Source organism: Schistocerca serialis, chromosome 5, assembly GCF_023864345.2.
Source record: "Schistocerca serialis cubense isolate TAMUIC-IGC-003099 chromosome 5, iqSchSeri2.2, whole genome shotgun sequence".
Lineage (NCBI taxonomy): Eukaryota > Metazoa > Arthropoda > Insecta > Orthoptera > Acrididae > Schistocerca > Schistocerca serialis.
The window spans coordinates 539,243,413-539,260,029 of record NC_064642.1 but is presented as its reverse complement, the minus strand read 5'-3'; the positions used below and the strand labels follow the sequence as shown (position 1 = coordinate 539,260,029).

At 36.7% G+C, this 16,617-nt stretch overlaps 1 protein-coding gene across 2 annotated transcripts in view; it reads right to left on the bottom strand.

The window, feature by feature from the left end:
* The window catches only part of LOC126481036 (myosin-IIIb-like), a 92,828-nt gene that overhangs the window by 72,910 nt on the left and 3,301 nt on the right, over nt 1-16,617 (bottom strand). For both annotated transcript variants that reach the window (XM_050104514.1, XM_050104516.1), the window contains exons 2-11: nt 15,082-15,257; nt 14,535-14,639; nt 14,277-14,453; nt 13,793-14,095; nt 13,429-13,593; nt 6,117-6,233; nt 5,289-5,477; nt 5,007-5,209; nt 4,751-4,895; nt 929-1,121 (exon numbers count right to left, since the gene is read on the bottom strand). In XM_050104514.1, coding sequence (XP_049960471.1) covers nt 929-1,121; nt 4,751-4,895; nt 5,007-5,209; nt 5,289-5,477; nt 6,117-6,233; nt 13,429-13,593; nt 13,793-14,095; nt 14,277-14,453; nt 14,535-14,639; nt 15,082-15,257 — 1,773 coding nt within the window. The remainder of the gene's footprint in view (nt 1-928; nt 1,122-4,750; nt 4,896-5,006; nt 5,210-5,288; nt 5,478-6,116; nt 6,234-13,428; nt 13,594-13,792; nt 14,096-14,276; nt 14,454-14,534; nt 14,640-15,081; nt 15,258-16,617) is intronic.

The following is a 16,617-nucleotide window of genomic DNA, read 5'->3' as shown; positions in this document are numbered from 1 at the left end:
CTTGATGGAGAAGCTGCTTTAAATATTCAGAACGAGAGAAGTCAAATCCTATTTTTAAAGCCTCTCAACTAAATAGGTAATCATTTTCATACCATAGTCTTAATCTTTCTTTCAGTCCTTCACTTAGTTGCTTCTGATATGAGAAAAAGTTTAGCATCTGAAATACAACGTGATTTATTTACAGTTTCCGTTTGAGTTAATTTTGTCAAAACTTAGCTAGAACAAGTATCTTCTTACTGGAAGAAGAATGAATGACAGAGCTTGTGTGAAACACTGGAACACTAAGGTTTTGTATGAAAAATAAAGTTATATAATTAATTTACTTTTTTTTTCCAGACTTGTTTGCAGTTCAGGTAAATACTGAAATTCACTTGTTGCAGTACTGTCAGATTCTGTTAAAGGAATCAAAAATAAAATGGTCCAGCCTGTCTTCAATTTTCAATGGGATGCATTTTTCCCCTCTGGTATCAAGGTACAACACTATAGTGCAGGGACTCCAATGTGTACCAGAACTGCAGATATGTACCTTTAGACAAACCATCCAAAAATTATCGATTTGTAACTTTTTTTTTAATTGTTAATGAAAACTTTATGAATATCCCTTGTAACCTTTAATAGAGAAATTTTATAGTTTCAATTTAAAAATCACAAGCAACATAAATAAAAGTATAATTATCTGCATCACCAGAGATGAGAAGATGGCAATAGGAAGGGTGTCTCAGACTTAAATTTGTGGTTGAAACTAATTATTCTGTGCAATCAGTTCACTGCTCATTACTTGAACAACCAGCTTAATGATAATGAATATTTCATGAAATTAAATTGTAACTAACATTTTTCGACTATTGTTCAATGAAGTACACATATATAAAAGGAAATATGTATGTGTTTATTAAATTTTAAGATATAAATATATTTCATTGTATACCTCTATGCAGCGGTGCCAGGTCTATCACCCTGCTTTTATTGTCAGTGTTGTCCTGACTAATAACTTCCCCGAATTCCACATCACCCAAATGGAGAACTGCAGCTATAATCCTATAAATAGTGTCAACTTCTTCTTCACGAAAACCAAGAAGCCTAAATCCTTCCTTCACTTGATGGAATCTGCTTACATTAGTCTGAAACACATTAATGTGTCACCTAACATACATTATAGTATTTGAAAATATATATATTTTATCGTCAGCTACATTTAATTTTTATTGATTCCTTTGTCTCTCTCATACAATGTTTGTACAAATGATACATTATAAGTTAATACAATGATGTAGTGCACAACATGACAGTTGAACATTGCAGTTTTAGTCCCAACAGATATAACTTTACAAAGTACATTTCTGAACAATAGTAATTAATGCTGGGACAGAAAAAGAATGTTGTGATTTTACTGTAGTGATTGGTTAAGAAGCACAAGCGTCAGTTAATTTTCACTGGAATTAGATACTTACACAAGCAAGTAGGATAATGACAATGTTCCAGTAGTAATGGGTATACATTAGATTTGAATTTGCAACTGTTTTCCTTGAATTTATTTCTCTATTAAAACTATTTTACAGTGTTATAAGTATATACGTGATACTATCACCATACAGTTTTATTTTGTGGGTTATTACTTGTAGCTGACTTTCTTCCTAACTTCTATACAATGCATCCACATATTTTTAGTAATTCCAAAATGTAATGGAAAGGAAGTGGTCAAATTTTTCACTGCCTTTCATTTACTTAATCAGTCAACGATGGAGTATACGGTAAGCAACAGTCTGTATTATCCTGCACCACTGATCAGAGACTAGCAGTACATGGACTAGGGAATTACTGTCACATGTATAGGCTGCCGTTAACATCGCACCACAGATGGCTGTGTTTGGAGTGGCACCACGATAAGGATGCATGGAGTGCTGATGAATGGTGTTGCACTGCATTGAGCAATGAGTCACAGTTATGTGCTACCCTGGATGACAACTTTTGAGCAATGAAATTACAGTGAAATCCAGACCTCTGTAGCTGCTTACAGACATTGATAAATATCAATGGCGACAGCTGAAACTGTGTGCCCTGACCCGGACTTGAACCTGGGATCTCCTCCTTACATGACAGATGCTCTATCTGACTGAGCCATCGAGGACACAGAGGACAGTGTGACTGCACGGACTTATCTCTGGCGTGCTCCCTGTGAGACCCACATTTCCAACTTATTGTCCAAACACTACATTTGTAGTGCGCCTGTCCCCTATACTGATTACTCACAGCAATTTACAATCTATCTACCAAGAGTTTGAGAAAATGAGTAGATAGAGCTTCTGCGTTGTAAGCAAGGTAAGGGTTCAAGTCCCGGTCGGGGCACACATTTTCAACTGTCCCCTTTGATATTTATCAACACCTGTAGAGGTACAAAGGTCTGGATTTCACTGTAATTTCATTCTCCAAGAGCTGCATATTCATACTGATACTTGTCAGCAAGGCTGGTGATGACCTGAGGAAAGGTCAATTCTTTCCTTGTTTTGGAGAGGCCAGCAGGGTTTTGTGGGCAGCTAACAGTTACGACTTAGGTCATGACTGGTAGTGACTGAGGTAACTCTTGATGGCACAGTGATATGTCACAAACATCCTACATCCTCATGTGTTGCCTCTCTAGTGTCATTTTTAATGAAACATGCTTTTACACACATCTGCCTGTGTGGTACTGAGGTATTCTCATAGCCAACAAGATTCCCAGATCTGCCCCCAATAGAGCATGCAGGACCAGCTTGAATGTCAACTCTGTCCGAGTGCTAGTATCTGGGATGTCAAGGACCAGTTATGAAGTGTGTTTTTTAAGTAAGTACTGTTTTGAAATTTAAAAAAGATGTCTCAATAATTTTATTTTTACATGAAAGCCTGTACCTTAATCTACTTTTCTACATAATTTCCATCAATACTGAGGAACTTGTCATAATGTTGTACCAGTTTTTGAATACCCTCCTCATAGAAGTCTGCCGCCTGACTTGTTAACCACTGCATCACCACTGTTTTGATTTCATCGTCTTGAAGACGCTGACTGTCCAGGTGTTTCTTCAAGTGCAGGAACAGATGGTAGTCACTGGGCGCAAGATCGGGACTGTATGGAGGATGATCTCGAGTTTCCCATTGAAAAGATGTGATCAGATCTTTGGTCTGATTCACCACATACGGACGAGCATTGTTTTGCAGGAAAACGATGCACTTGCTCAACTTGCCATGTCTTTTGTTCTGAATTGTGCAATGTCTTACAGTAAGCTGCTGCATTGATTGTCTCATTAGGAGGCAGAAATTCCGCAAGTAATACTCCTTTTCTGTCCCAAAAAACTGTGCACATGATTTTCTTGGCAGAAATTGTTTGCTTAAACTTCACTTTTCTGGGTGAATCTGAATGCTGCCGTTCTTTGATTCTGGTGTGACACAAGCCACCCATGTTTCATCACCCATAACAATTTCACTTAAGAAATCATCACCATCATTGTGGCACCGCTCAAGGAAAGTCTGTCTAAACGTTTGGTTTTGTGCACATCGGTCAACATTTTCAGTGCCAAACGTGTGCATAATTTTTGGTAATTCAAGTGCTCGGTCACAGTGCCATACAAAACACTATGAGAAACATTAGGAAAGTCATCCTGCAAGGAGGAAATCGTAAAGCGTCTGTTTTCTCTCACCTTATTGTCCATTTCCGGCACCAAACTTTCATTAACAACCGAAGGACGCCCACTCCGTTGTTCATCATGCACATTTGTGTGACCATCTTTAAATGCTCTCACCCCGCTTTCTTACCATTCCATCACTCAATGTTTTCTCCATAAACTGCACAGATCTCACGATGAATATCAATCACTTTTAGGCCTTTAACACTAAGACATCGTGTAACAGCCCGTACTTCACAGTCAGTGGCGCTCACGATTATCGGAGGTATCTTAAACACTCAGTACACAGAGTAAACAAGGAAGAATCGGACTGTGATGGCGTCAGTGTGTAGACAACAGATGTAGGCACCCAGTGCACATTTGCAGAACGCTTGCCACAGCGCTGCAGCCGCGGTGTGGCAAAACGGTACTTACTTAAAAAAACACGCCTCATACAACAGTTGTGGGCCAGTTTGCCTCAGGAGAGGGTACAATGGCTTTATGACACTCCTCCCAACTAAATCATTGCATGCATCCAGGCCAAAATCTTATGGATGTAAGACCACTTTACACAGTTGGAAGACCGAGAAGATTTTATTTATGTTAATAAAACATCTGTAATGAACTAATATGCAAGAGGAAAAAACTCTCCTTCACAATAGTAATTCCTTGAGCACAAAACAAATATAGACCTTATATATCTCAATTTTAATACTTTTTTTCACAGTGCCTTTTGCTTCATAATGTAGTATCACAGCACAATAAATTCATAACCAATGGAAAGCAAAGACTGAAATAAATATGGTTCCCATAAGTGATACATGTCAAAATAGAACCCATTTCTAGGACATGTAGTAAAACTGGAACAAAAATTAAGAAAAACACAGTTTTTGTTATTTGCATCTAAAAACATTGGAAATTTTTTTGTTTTTCAGTGCGTAATGGTCCTCATGTAACACTTTGGAATTTCTGAAGGGCGAAGTGCTTATGCCCATTCTTTACAGTATAATTATACTGAGACCAGAAAAAGTAAATCAATAAAATAAGATATTTTTTAAAGGTAGTAGTAGATCATAAATTCATACACTGTATTCTCTCTTCATCTTCAGTCATACCTTCTTAGTTTCTGGATCTTGCAAGTCACCTCCAAGGTATTTATGATGTATCCTTAGAACTGGATCCAAATGAAACTCCGAGAGTCGACCTTCATGTTCTAGACCATCATACATGTAGTAAAATATATGGAAGTTACGTTCTCCCCTAAAAAAAAAAAAAAAAAAAAAAAAACACACAAAAATTGTTAACAAGGAGTCCAACAGAAAATTATATTCAGTTCTTTTATCAGGTCATCCGATGTAGCCCAATACTTACTGTGCATGCTGGCAAACACGTGACTGCTCCAGTAAATAAACTGCTATTCTCGCTCCTGTAACCTTGCCAGATTTCGTCATTGTCAAATCCAGGTACTTCCCAAATCTGGAGGAATTTGCATTGATCCCTGTCTGAGCATTTCCAAATGCCTCCATTATGGGATTCACTTGAAGAATACGCTCTTCCAAATTCCGATTAGGAGCCTGAATTTTGGATACTCTTAATCTGTTATACATTTAAACATTTGTAATAGTTATAGTGTAAGTTAAAAAAACTACTTACTTTTCCTAAATACACTAATTGCTTGAGAAGCAAGTTAGCACTTTCTGTTTTCCCCGCACCACTTTCACCACTTATTACAATTGCCTGATTCTGGCGCTGATGCATTAATGCTTGATACGCTGCATCAGCAACAGCAAAAATGTGTGGTGGGTTGTCTGACCGAGCTTGTCCTTTGTATCTTCTCTGCTCCTATTTAGATTAAATATCTGATTAATAAACAGGTGAGTTATTTGTTGCGTCACGGCAATAAACCACTATTTTTTATCTGCTACCCTTTCGATGATAGATCTCAGGAAGGACTTGTAATGACATTATACCTTACAATGAAATACACTTGGTTAATGGTTTTGTATTATAATGCTGCACAGATGAAGGTCTGAAATAATGTTCCTAATTTTGCATCTAGAAATAAATTTTTTTCTCCAGAACTGGGTCTCATAAATGTCCCCTTCATGTGCGTGCCCTTCATAATTACTGACACAATCAGAAATTATACTCTGCATAAAAAGAAGTCTTATTAGATCAGAAGAATTAGAATTCAGCTCTGTTTAGTCAAGTTACTAGATCCCTCATCACACTGATAAAATGCCGCCAGATGACTGCTATTTAAAGATACAGAATCAAGAGTCAGCTTCTGGTGAACTGCAGCTTTCAGATGACCTTATTTCTCTCATATCTAAGAGCATAGAACAGTTCGAAAGCTGTCAGTTATTTTACAAACCAGATTGTTCAACTGTATCACAATTAAAAAATGCCTTTATGCTTGTTTGATTTCTGCCTTTACATTCTTGTATGTCCATTTAAAGTCCTTTAAAGAAATTAACATACCTGGTCAGAATAAAGTCCTAGGTCCTTGAATGGATTAACAGCAACTAAAATGTCACCTATGTAAGTGTATATTTGAAATTGTTCATATCTTCTCTGTAACTGCTCTACAATGCCATCCTGAAAAACAAACCGAGGCCTTTAGATATTCTAAACCTCAACGTAAGGATCAGCATTATGATATACAAGCAACCAAACTAAAACAAAATTTCTGTGTTCAGATTTTAAAATTGTTCATTTATGAATGAAATTAATACACCAATGGAAAATCCCAGGTGAAATACAAGCAATGGAATGAATTAAAGTTAATCACTCTTCATGTAGTGGAAGAGTTTAGCATCTGATACTCAAAAAAGAAACTGATTTGTGCTCTATGTGCCTGTCAACTGCTAAATGTTGTTATTAAATAATGAATTGTTTGTAGAAGAATTAGATTAAAGGGGTACATATACTCCAAGGAGCCATATCTTTAGTTGTAAAAGTACCCCCCCCCCCCCCCCTTTTTTAAATTTAAAAGTACTTGAAATACCAAGCAGTTTCATGAAAAGTAGAAATCTCTTGCTTTAAAAAATATTCTGCTTGTTTTTAAATTTGTAAAGCTGTTTCTATTAGATCATCACAAAATCACATTAAACAGTTGTTTGCATGCATAATCTATTGAAGACCTCCCTCAGCCTCCCAAATGCAGTGATAAATTTCACCATGTAGTTCATGGTTCCCTTCAACATAGTGTGTAGCAGAAATTTAAAAATCAACATTCCCCCTCCCTCTTCATTTATTCCTTGCCTTCTGGGATCTTGCTGTTAAATCTTCTGTAATGTAAATTCAGTGTGCAGAATATTAAACTAAACAACAAGTCATTGCTTTTCTATAATGAATGAAATCTCTCTGCACTGATACCTTTCACTATTGCTGTACGTGTTATGGCAATCAATATTTGAACTGAGAAAGTAACAGAAAGTTAAATGTATGGAATGCTTTCTTCAATGTTTTTGATCTGAAAACAGTATACAGTATTGCACATAAAAGTATGCAGTAAATTGGTCAGACACAAGAACAACAATGGTGAGAGTATGACGAATCTGAAGACACCATGTAGACTGGTAGTTAAGAAATTTCTGTGTGTGGTGGATGAATAGAGATTATAACACAGCTCATGATGGTTACCATAGCATTAGTTTAATTCAGAGAATCTAAATTTCAGAGAATCAGGGACAATGCCTTAACATTAAAATAAAAGAATGGTACTCAGCAGAGAGAGGGGGAGAGAGAGAGAGAGAGAGAGAGAGACTGAGAGAGAGAGAGAGAGAGAGAGAGAGGGAGGGGGAGAGAAAGAGAGAGGGAGAGAGAGGGAGAGGGAGAGGGAGAGGGAGAGAGAGAGAGAGAGAGAGAGAGAGAGAGAGAGAGAGAGAGAGAGAGAGAGAGAGAGAGAGAGAGAGACTGACTGTGACTGCAGTAAATGCCTGGAAGCAGAAATGGAGTTAGAAGATGGTAAGTCATGTGTATGGCACCACTCTTTCTGACAGAAAAAGCAACTGTGCAACTGTGTAAAATGATACAGCCACTCCCAGACTCATGATATCTCATGTCCAAAATGCTCTACTAAGCCACCTCCATGGTCAACATTCTGAACAGTTTCTAATTAGTATACCCAAACATACAACCACACTACTTTGCAACTGAACAATAAGACTGTATATTGGATGCTTCTTGCGACAAATTATAAAGAAACATCTCAAACAATATCAGAATTACTACCTACCAATCTCTTCTTTGTATTTACTTTGCATACTTCACATCCTTGAAGGACTAACTATGTGCAAAATAATGGAAAAGGCAACGACTCACCGATAGCACTAACAGAAAATGGTGCTCACTAGCTTTCAAGCTCTGGCTCCTTTTCTTGAACTTTCTTTTTCTTGTGCAGCTGCTGAGTTATCTGCATTTTCCAATCCTGCCTCAAACTATCCTGTTATGTGTGCGTATGCAACATTCTGTTATAACGAGTGGTTGCCTTTCCCTTATTTTACATATCACTCCACCCAGGAATTTCCATTAATGTACAAAATAAGTTTCTTGTCTGTTTAATTATTCTACTACAATAATATGGGGAATCAACATGTTCTCCTCTGGCTGAAACTATTTAGTAACATCTATCAGAGTGAAAGGGGAATAGCCAAAGGAATATTTTTGCTTTTAGGACACGTATATTTATTTTCTTTGCAACATAAAATAATGAATACTGTGTGTGATCAAAAAAGCAAAGAGGAAGGTTAATGTCTGTCTGAATTGTTAGAGATGAAATAATGGTACAGAGGATGGAAATAATTGTGGCCTGCTTGAGGATCCAACCAATCATTTTGGGGAAACCACAGGTAATCTAAATTTAAGTTACAACAACCAGATATGATTCTGAAACCCAATACTGTTGAAAAAGAAGCCTGTGTTATAGCAACTGTACTACTTCACTCCTATTCCAAAACACCTCCATGGGCAGAAATGTAGTTCTGAGAGATGATTACTAATTTCTCTTGAAATTTCAAGCTTTTTTCATGTATTTTTCATTCAGTTGATTCAGAAGTGTTGCAAAGTATTCATCAGTTATTATTTTACCCTCTGCAGAATCCCTTTTGCATCAAAGAAATCCATATCTTTTCCAGTAACTCTCAAGGATAAATATTATGAAAATGACAGACTGCTATTCACCATATTGAGATACAGAGGAGATGGTGAGTTGCAGACAGGCACAACAAAAAGACTGCTTCTATAAATGAGAGCTTTTGGCCAAAAGGCCTTACTTCATGAGAGGAAAGCCATTTGGCTGAAAGCTCACATTTATAGCAGGCTTTTTGTCATTTCTGTCTACAACTCAACATCCCTATATGGTAAGTAGCAACCTACCCATTTCAGAATAATGCTGTTATTCTGTCCTTGGTTTTCCATTGTTTGATTCAGCACAAAAATTAGTTTAGATGTTCTTGTATCAGATCATCATCAAGATGAGAGAGAGAGAGAGAGAGAGAGAGAGAGAGAGAGAGAGAGAGAGAGAGAGAGAGAGAGGTACAAAATTTGGATTTGGCTAGCCTTTAAGAAGGCTTCCGTAAAAGCTTCACTTACTTGAGATGAGTTTCTGTCTTCACTAACTTCAGATGCATTTAGTTAAGTATAAGACAAGAGTAATCTCTGCTTCTTAAATGTGTAACTGCCATTCAGCACTTTATATTAAAGCCAAACTGCAAATTGTTTTCTCAGTCACTGTTTATAACTTAATGTTAGGGGAATGCAAGTTTTCATGATCCTCACAGCAAGCGACAATGGAGTAAACCTACCTAGAATGTTACTTTCAAGCTCCTACAACACACACTTTACCTAACTGTATCTGTCTAACCATTATAACAGAAATTAACTAGCTTTTCCCATTTACCTCATTCCCTAACAAAAGTGAATTCTTCGTGCTGGAGAAGCATGCATACTCTATACAAATGAAGGCTTCTTTTCTTTTGTGCATATTCATTGGGTCCACAGCTTCATATATTACAAGGGAGGTGTGAATTTCACAAGTATTTGACTATACTTTCACTGTGTCATATCTACTTTCATTCAAACACAGGCAAGTTATTTCTTTAATCATTAGATGAGGACCTACGAAAAGTAAAAAGAAAATCTCATATGAAAAATATTCCCAGTTAGTTTTGAAATCTGAAAAATTAATTTCTCAGTTGTTACTAAAACTACTGCAACATACAAAGGTGTGGTTTTCATTTGTAATCCTTTCTGCCCAATTAAGGGATATTCTGTCTTTAACAACTCCCATTCAATGAAATACTGCGTGATAAGATAATGGAGGGATAGAGATTGGCAGGATCCAAGGAAATGGGAGGGGGAGGGGGGGGGGGGAGGGGGAGGGGGAAGATTGTGCTCATTCATTCAATACACTTTCTTTTCAGAGAAAAACTGGAACAAATCAAAATTGTGACAGATATAAAGAAAAACACAACAATTACTTGCCTTTGTAAACAGTAATGACTTTTATAGCAGCAAAAGTTTACTTAAAATATTATTGTAAACAATAATGAGTTGTTATTTATGAATTACATCTTGCCTCATAACCACAACAAATTGCTCTAGTAGACAAAGTTACAAAAACATCCAAGATTGTGGATGTTTTCTCTGTTATAAGGTAAAGCTGCCGTCCACCTATTATTTAAAGGCTGTAGAGCATAATTATTTTTATGGAACATCAGAACAATAAAACCTTTAGTACATTTTTGGTCATAAAAGAAGGAAAGAAGATGCATTCAAAATGTATAACAGGTTCAAAATATTGTCCTTGTACATTACTGCTGAGATAGATTGTATAGTTTTGATTATTAATTTTCTTCTGATGTGAAGAGTGATGCAGTAGGACTGAAACATTCATTTTATTTGTCACTATGCAGTGAGTCTGAGTGAATGATTTTTATATGTATGTGAGAGAGAGAGAGAGAGAGAGAGAGAGAGAGAGAGAGAGAGAGAGAGAGATGAGAACACGCATATTAACAGAATATATTCACAGTTATAAATAAAACACACACTTACGATGTTCTATATTTACAACAATTTGCAGGAGATGGTAAAAGTGGTGCAATCAACAGAAAGGGTAGTGCACAGTAAAACTTTTTACACATGGACATGTACCCAAAAATTTTCATTTCAGGTTCTGACTAAAAGGAATCACATTAGAACAAGTAACAAGCTGAGAGAGGATGGGATAGATCAATCAAAAACCAGAACAAGACAGACTCATCAAAAGCAGGACACCTTATTGATGTTCTGTATGACAGTCACTTTTTTCACAGCTTCACATTTTTTGTTTTATTCCTTTCCTCTGAAATTTCAGCAAATTACCTCACCATTCCAAATGTTTGATGTTTAATGCTATCAGATATTCCAACAGTTTAACCTATCTGGTAATGATAGCTACTTTGCCCATTTTTAGTCATGGCACACAGTCTCCACCATTTCAGTGCAGTCAGTTTGCCTCTCATGAATTCTTTCTGTCTTTAACACAAAAATCTGCAGGACTACATTTATATTGATACTCCACATGCAATCTTATGAAGTACTGTAGAGGGTTCTTCGTAAAACATTATTATTTTCCCCTTCCTATTCCAGTTCTGAACAGTGCATGAGAAGAACAAGTATCAGTTTCCATACAAGATCAGATTTCTCGGATTTTACTGTCACGGCCATTTTATGAGTTACTGTAAACATACAAGAAAATAATATATTCTTTACTCCATGCTCTCCGAATTTTTAGAATAAACTATACCTTACGCACAATGCCTCCCTTGTAGCAACTGCCACTGAATTTTAATGAGTATCTGTGACACTTCTGGGGTTGTTAAAACAAATCTGCAACAAAAAATGCCATTTTTATTTGGATCATCCCTATATCCACTATTAATATTTTCTGGGATGCGACTGAAATTTTGAGCACTACTCGAGTATCGGTCAAAGGAGGTTTTATAAAATATCTCTATTGTGTATGAATTACTCTTCTTTAGGCTTCTTTCAATCAATCTTTGTCTTCCATTTGCCTTTCCCACTACTAGTTTTATGTGATGATTCCACTTTGAACTGCTCATTACTCATACTCCTTAATATAGTCATGTACATACATCTGCAGATCCTTCTTGAAAATGGGAATGACTGCACCTTCCTCCATTTGCTTGGAGTACCTTATGCTCCAGTGACCTATGGATAACTGCGGCTAGAAGGATATGAAAGTTCTTTCACATAATATACATAAAATCCCAGAAGTATCTCATTACGTCAATTAGTAATTTTTGTTATTTTTTGTTCAGTCATTTTTACATTAATATGATGGTTAAAAGACTGACCCTCATCAGTGCAACAATATCAGAAGGAATTTAATATTTTTATCATATTTGTGTCATCTCCACTCTAGTGCCAGTATGATCACTGACTTTATTCATGATCAAAACTTTTTAGGTTTCTTCTTCAGACCTGCAGACAAAATTTTGCTTTCAAATTCATTGAATGTGTCTCGTATAGCTCTATTTACACTCACTTAGACTTTGTCTAGGTCATTCGTTAAGTCACTCACTGTGTTTTGGTGGTCCTATCAAGAAGGAGAACCTTCAGGATTCAGCTTTGTTAAACCTGCAGCACAGGTATCAACTTTCAAATACAGCTACTGAACCACACCAGATAGCTCCTATCTGTCACAACGTTGCACAACACATATTTTGCTAAAGTGTACTGTAGGATTTTTTTTTTCACACTGATATTCAACATTTTCAGCTGCAGAAATCTATGTACAATTTTGACTGCTCACCTAAACTGGCAGTAAGTGCATCTTAATTGTAGGTATCTGTGTAACAAACCCCGCATCATCACTTTTTGGATTGAGGAGAGCCTAAATCCTGCATCATTTTCCAGTGCCCTAAGTCAGACACTAGTCGCCAATATGTAGAATATTGACAAATTTTTATTTCGTTTATAGTTCTGAATCTGTACAAAGGAACACTGTGGTTTAATCCATTAAGAAAATATTTTCCCACACAGAAATATGAATGGCTACTGTGAATTTTTCAGATCGATTGCAGAGCACTTGCAAAAATAGAAAAAAAACCATTTGATGTAAACACTTAAATTTTCCGCTGGAGGCTAACTTTATCATCACTTACACGAAATCCTGGACGTAGGGTGACAGAAAATATAATTATTGATAACTGTATCTTCAACAATTGAATCACTAAAATTCAGTTATGATTAAGTAATCTGATGAGACAAAAATGCTGTAGAATACCTAATCAGCTTCATCAGCGGAAAGGTAAAAGACAATGCTCAAGTAAATAAGAAGTCATAATCAAAGAGGTACAACAATAGTAATGAGTTGACGAGTTGAGCTGTGTCACACCAGAGCATGCCTATCAACAACTTGTGTTGCCATTCCCCCCCCCCCCCCCCTGAACAATACATAAATAAAATTGAACAACTTATGACAAATTTCACATGGAAATAAAAAGCATTTTGACGTTATTAAATATTCCTTCATCACAGGAGAACATACACAATTTTAGACTATTCTCTTTTGAAAAGTGTCGTCTTAAATAGAATAAATTGCATCTGTATGTTTGAAGCCATTTCATACCAATAATGTGCACATTATTCAGAGCTGAACATAACTGTGGAATGAAAAAAATGAGCGCATATCTGTGATAAAATGATGTTAACCTCTGATAAATGTTTGAAGCCACAAACTCTTAACAAATTAAAGCAAAGTAAAATATACAAATCAAGAAATTACCTCAGTGAGAATATCAAGAGCAGCAAGATCATCCATATACATTTTCTGAGGCTTTGATTTGCGATCAGATTTCAGTTTTCCATGCTTTGTAGTCACTTCAGGTTGTCTATGTGTGCGACCTTCCTTTCTTTGCCTTTGAATCTCAGCTCTTAATTCCCTGCGAACCTTTTAGAACCAACAAATATTAACAAATATGGAAGCAAGCAAAGATAATCGAGATACGCCTCACCAAACACTTTAATAATCAGGCAATTTCTTTCCATTCATTTTGCTTTTTTTCTTGTAAATACATTACTTTTATTTCCTGCTTAATACACATTTATATCAAAATAATGGTCAGTATGAAAAACATGAGGTAACTCACTTTTTCAGCAACCAATGCTCCTTTCTTCATAAGAGGATGTTCCAACAGCTCTCTAGCAAATGGCCGTTGTTCTAGATCTTTGACTAAACATTCACTAATAAAGTCAGAAAACTGCTGACTATACTCATCAGGACGGGCAAGAGAGGGAGGTGGGATGCGAGGAATTTGGAAAAGAGCTCTCATTGGATGTAAATCAGAGAGTGGTGGGTCACCTTCTGCTAGTTCAATTGCAGTGATTCCAACAGACCAAACATCACATCGTGCATCATATGAGGAGTCCAGCTGTTGCTCACAAGCTATCACCTGAAATCAAATGCAAAGGTTAATTTAAGAAAATGAAATGAAATGTCTCATTTGCTGTACTTAACTCGATGTAATATACCAAGTGCCTTTTAGATATCTAATTATAATAATTAATGATCCTATGTATGAAAATCAAAATATGTGGTAACTATTTACAATCAAGTTCTTTCATTTAACTTACTTCCGGCGCCATCCAGTATGGTGTTCCGACAGATGTATTTCGTCGAGCAAGAGTTGCTGCAAGATGTGATGATACACCAAAATCTACTAGCTTCACATGAGCTTCTTCTGTCAACAATATATTGTGTCCTTTAACATCACGATGCATGCAGTGATTGCTGTGTAGATATATCAAAGCCTATAAATAAAATTATTCACCCTTTATTTCACTGTGATTTATTTACAACTGTGGCTTAAGAGAATACTGTATTGAACGAACCTGAACAGTCTCATGCAGAATATAAGCGATCTGTTCTTCAGAAAGTCTCTCACCCCGATGTTTCAAGCCCTGAACCAAGTCGGTTACAGATCCACCAGTGCATAACTGGAAATGCAATGATGTGAGTTATTCACATCTGCATATAAGAACATTTGTACAACTTTCCTGAGTGCTCATTAATATTTAGGACTAAGTGTGAAAAGAAACAATAACAAACAAAACCACATAAAATGAGACAATTTTGTCATTTTGAAAATCTGTTAGGTGGAATTTACATTTTAATTATGATCAGCAGTTTTAGTTATCAGTTTCAATAGCCAAGTCTTGAGTCACTTCTGGGAAGAAGACAGACAATATGACTGTTTTATGTTTCAAATTTAAGGAAAAACAGTTGTGCTGACTAGCAAACTATAGTGTGTAATTTACATATTCAATTGTGCTCAATAATTTCATATTTCCACAAGCTTAATTACATCTAAACTAGGCATGATTTAATAACAATTACAGTGATAGATACTGAACAGCACATACAATAAAATCGTTTTACCTCCATAACAAACCATAGCTGATCTTCTTCTGGGGTAGAGCCCCTTTTCAGAAAAAGTCCATTAAAAGATGGTATATTAGGATGCAAGCTCAGGTCTTTCAGAATAAGATACTCCTCCTCAATCTCCTCAATGTTATCTGGCACATTCTCCAAAATTTTTACTGCTACTCGATGGCCTGTAGGAAAGATTTCAGTTACTGTCTCAAGTGAACACACATCAAATAAAGCTATTAAAGCATAAGATTTACTTATCAACACTTAGCAGAATGATATCTCTGCAGCAGCTTAATATTACTATAGGGAGAATGATCATTCCACCAGGATATACATAAACTATACCCTTTGGGAAGTGAGGTACTGTTGAACTCCTGAAACTCCTAGTGCCAGAGTGCCAGTGTTCACCTCAACAGAAGTTAATGTGACCTCAGCAGTCCAGTTTACCAGAAACTGCAGTATAACAAGGCAACTGGTATGACATAAGCCAGTTAGTAACAGTGTGAGGTAGCAAATGTTACTGCAGTGTACAAAAGTTTAATGTTAGTATGGTTGTGCTTAGAAATAACTAGAGGAATTTCCACTATTGCAAGATGAGGATTACTGGAGATGTCACAAATACTCAACATAAAAAAATATAAAGGATGGTGAGAGACTTAAATATTCCACATCAAACCTACCAACTGATAGCATTACATCCATTACGACAGCTGTCTCCCATTCCACATCAAGAAATTCCTTCTGTACAGCCTAGCCATCCACGACTGTCACATTTGCAGTGACAAACAGTCCTCCTCAAAATATGCTGAGGGCCTCATTGTGGTGCTCACAGACAAAAATTACCCTCCACATCTGTTTCAGAAATAGATCTCCCATGCCTTGATTATTTGAATGCCTCTGTGCATGCAGTAGTTATTCTTATTTTTTCCTCACGATCCCTATGTGAGTGATACTTAGGGTGTTGTAGTATACTCGTACAGTAATCATTTAAAGCTGGTTCTTGAAACTTTGCTAACAGACTTTCTCAGGTTAGTTTATGTCTATCACACATGCACTGACTGATCACAAAGGAGTGTCCACTTCGTAACTTGGAACTACACAGGACTAGTGCAACTGAATCACATTTGTCTCCATTGTTTTGACTACCTCTCAAGTCCTGAAATGAGAAATATCTGCTTTACCCACCCCTCCCACAGTGGTGTTCTGCCATTCGCCCAACCTACACAATAGCCTTGTCCATCCCTATTACACCCCTGCTTCCAATCTCTTACCCACTGGCTCGAATCCTTATGAAAGACCCAGTTGCAGGGTCTATCCCATACCACCTCTCACTACTACCTATTCCAGTCCTGCCACAGGCATTTCCTAGCCAGTAAAAGGCAGTGCTGCCTGTGAAAGCAGCCTTGTGATGTATGAAGTTACCTGTAATCATTGTGTTGTATTCTACACAGGCATCACCTCTTAGCAGTCTGTCCGAATGAATGGCCATTGCCAAACAGAGGCCAAGAGACAGCTAGGCCATGCAGTTGCTGAACATGGCAC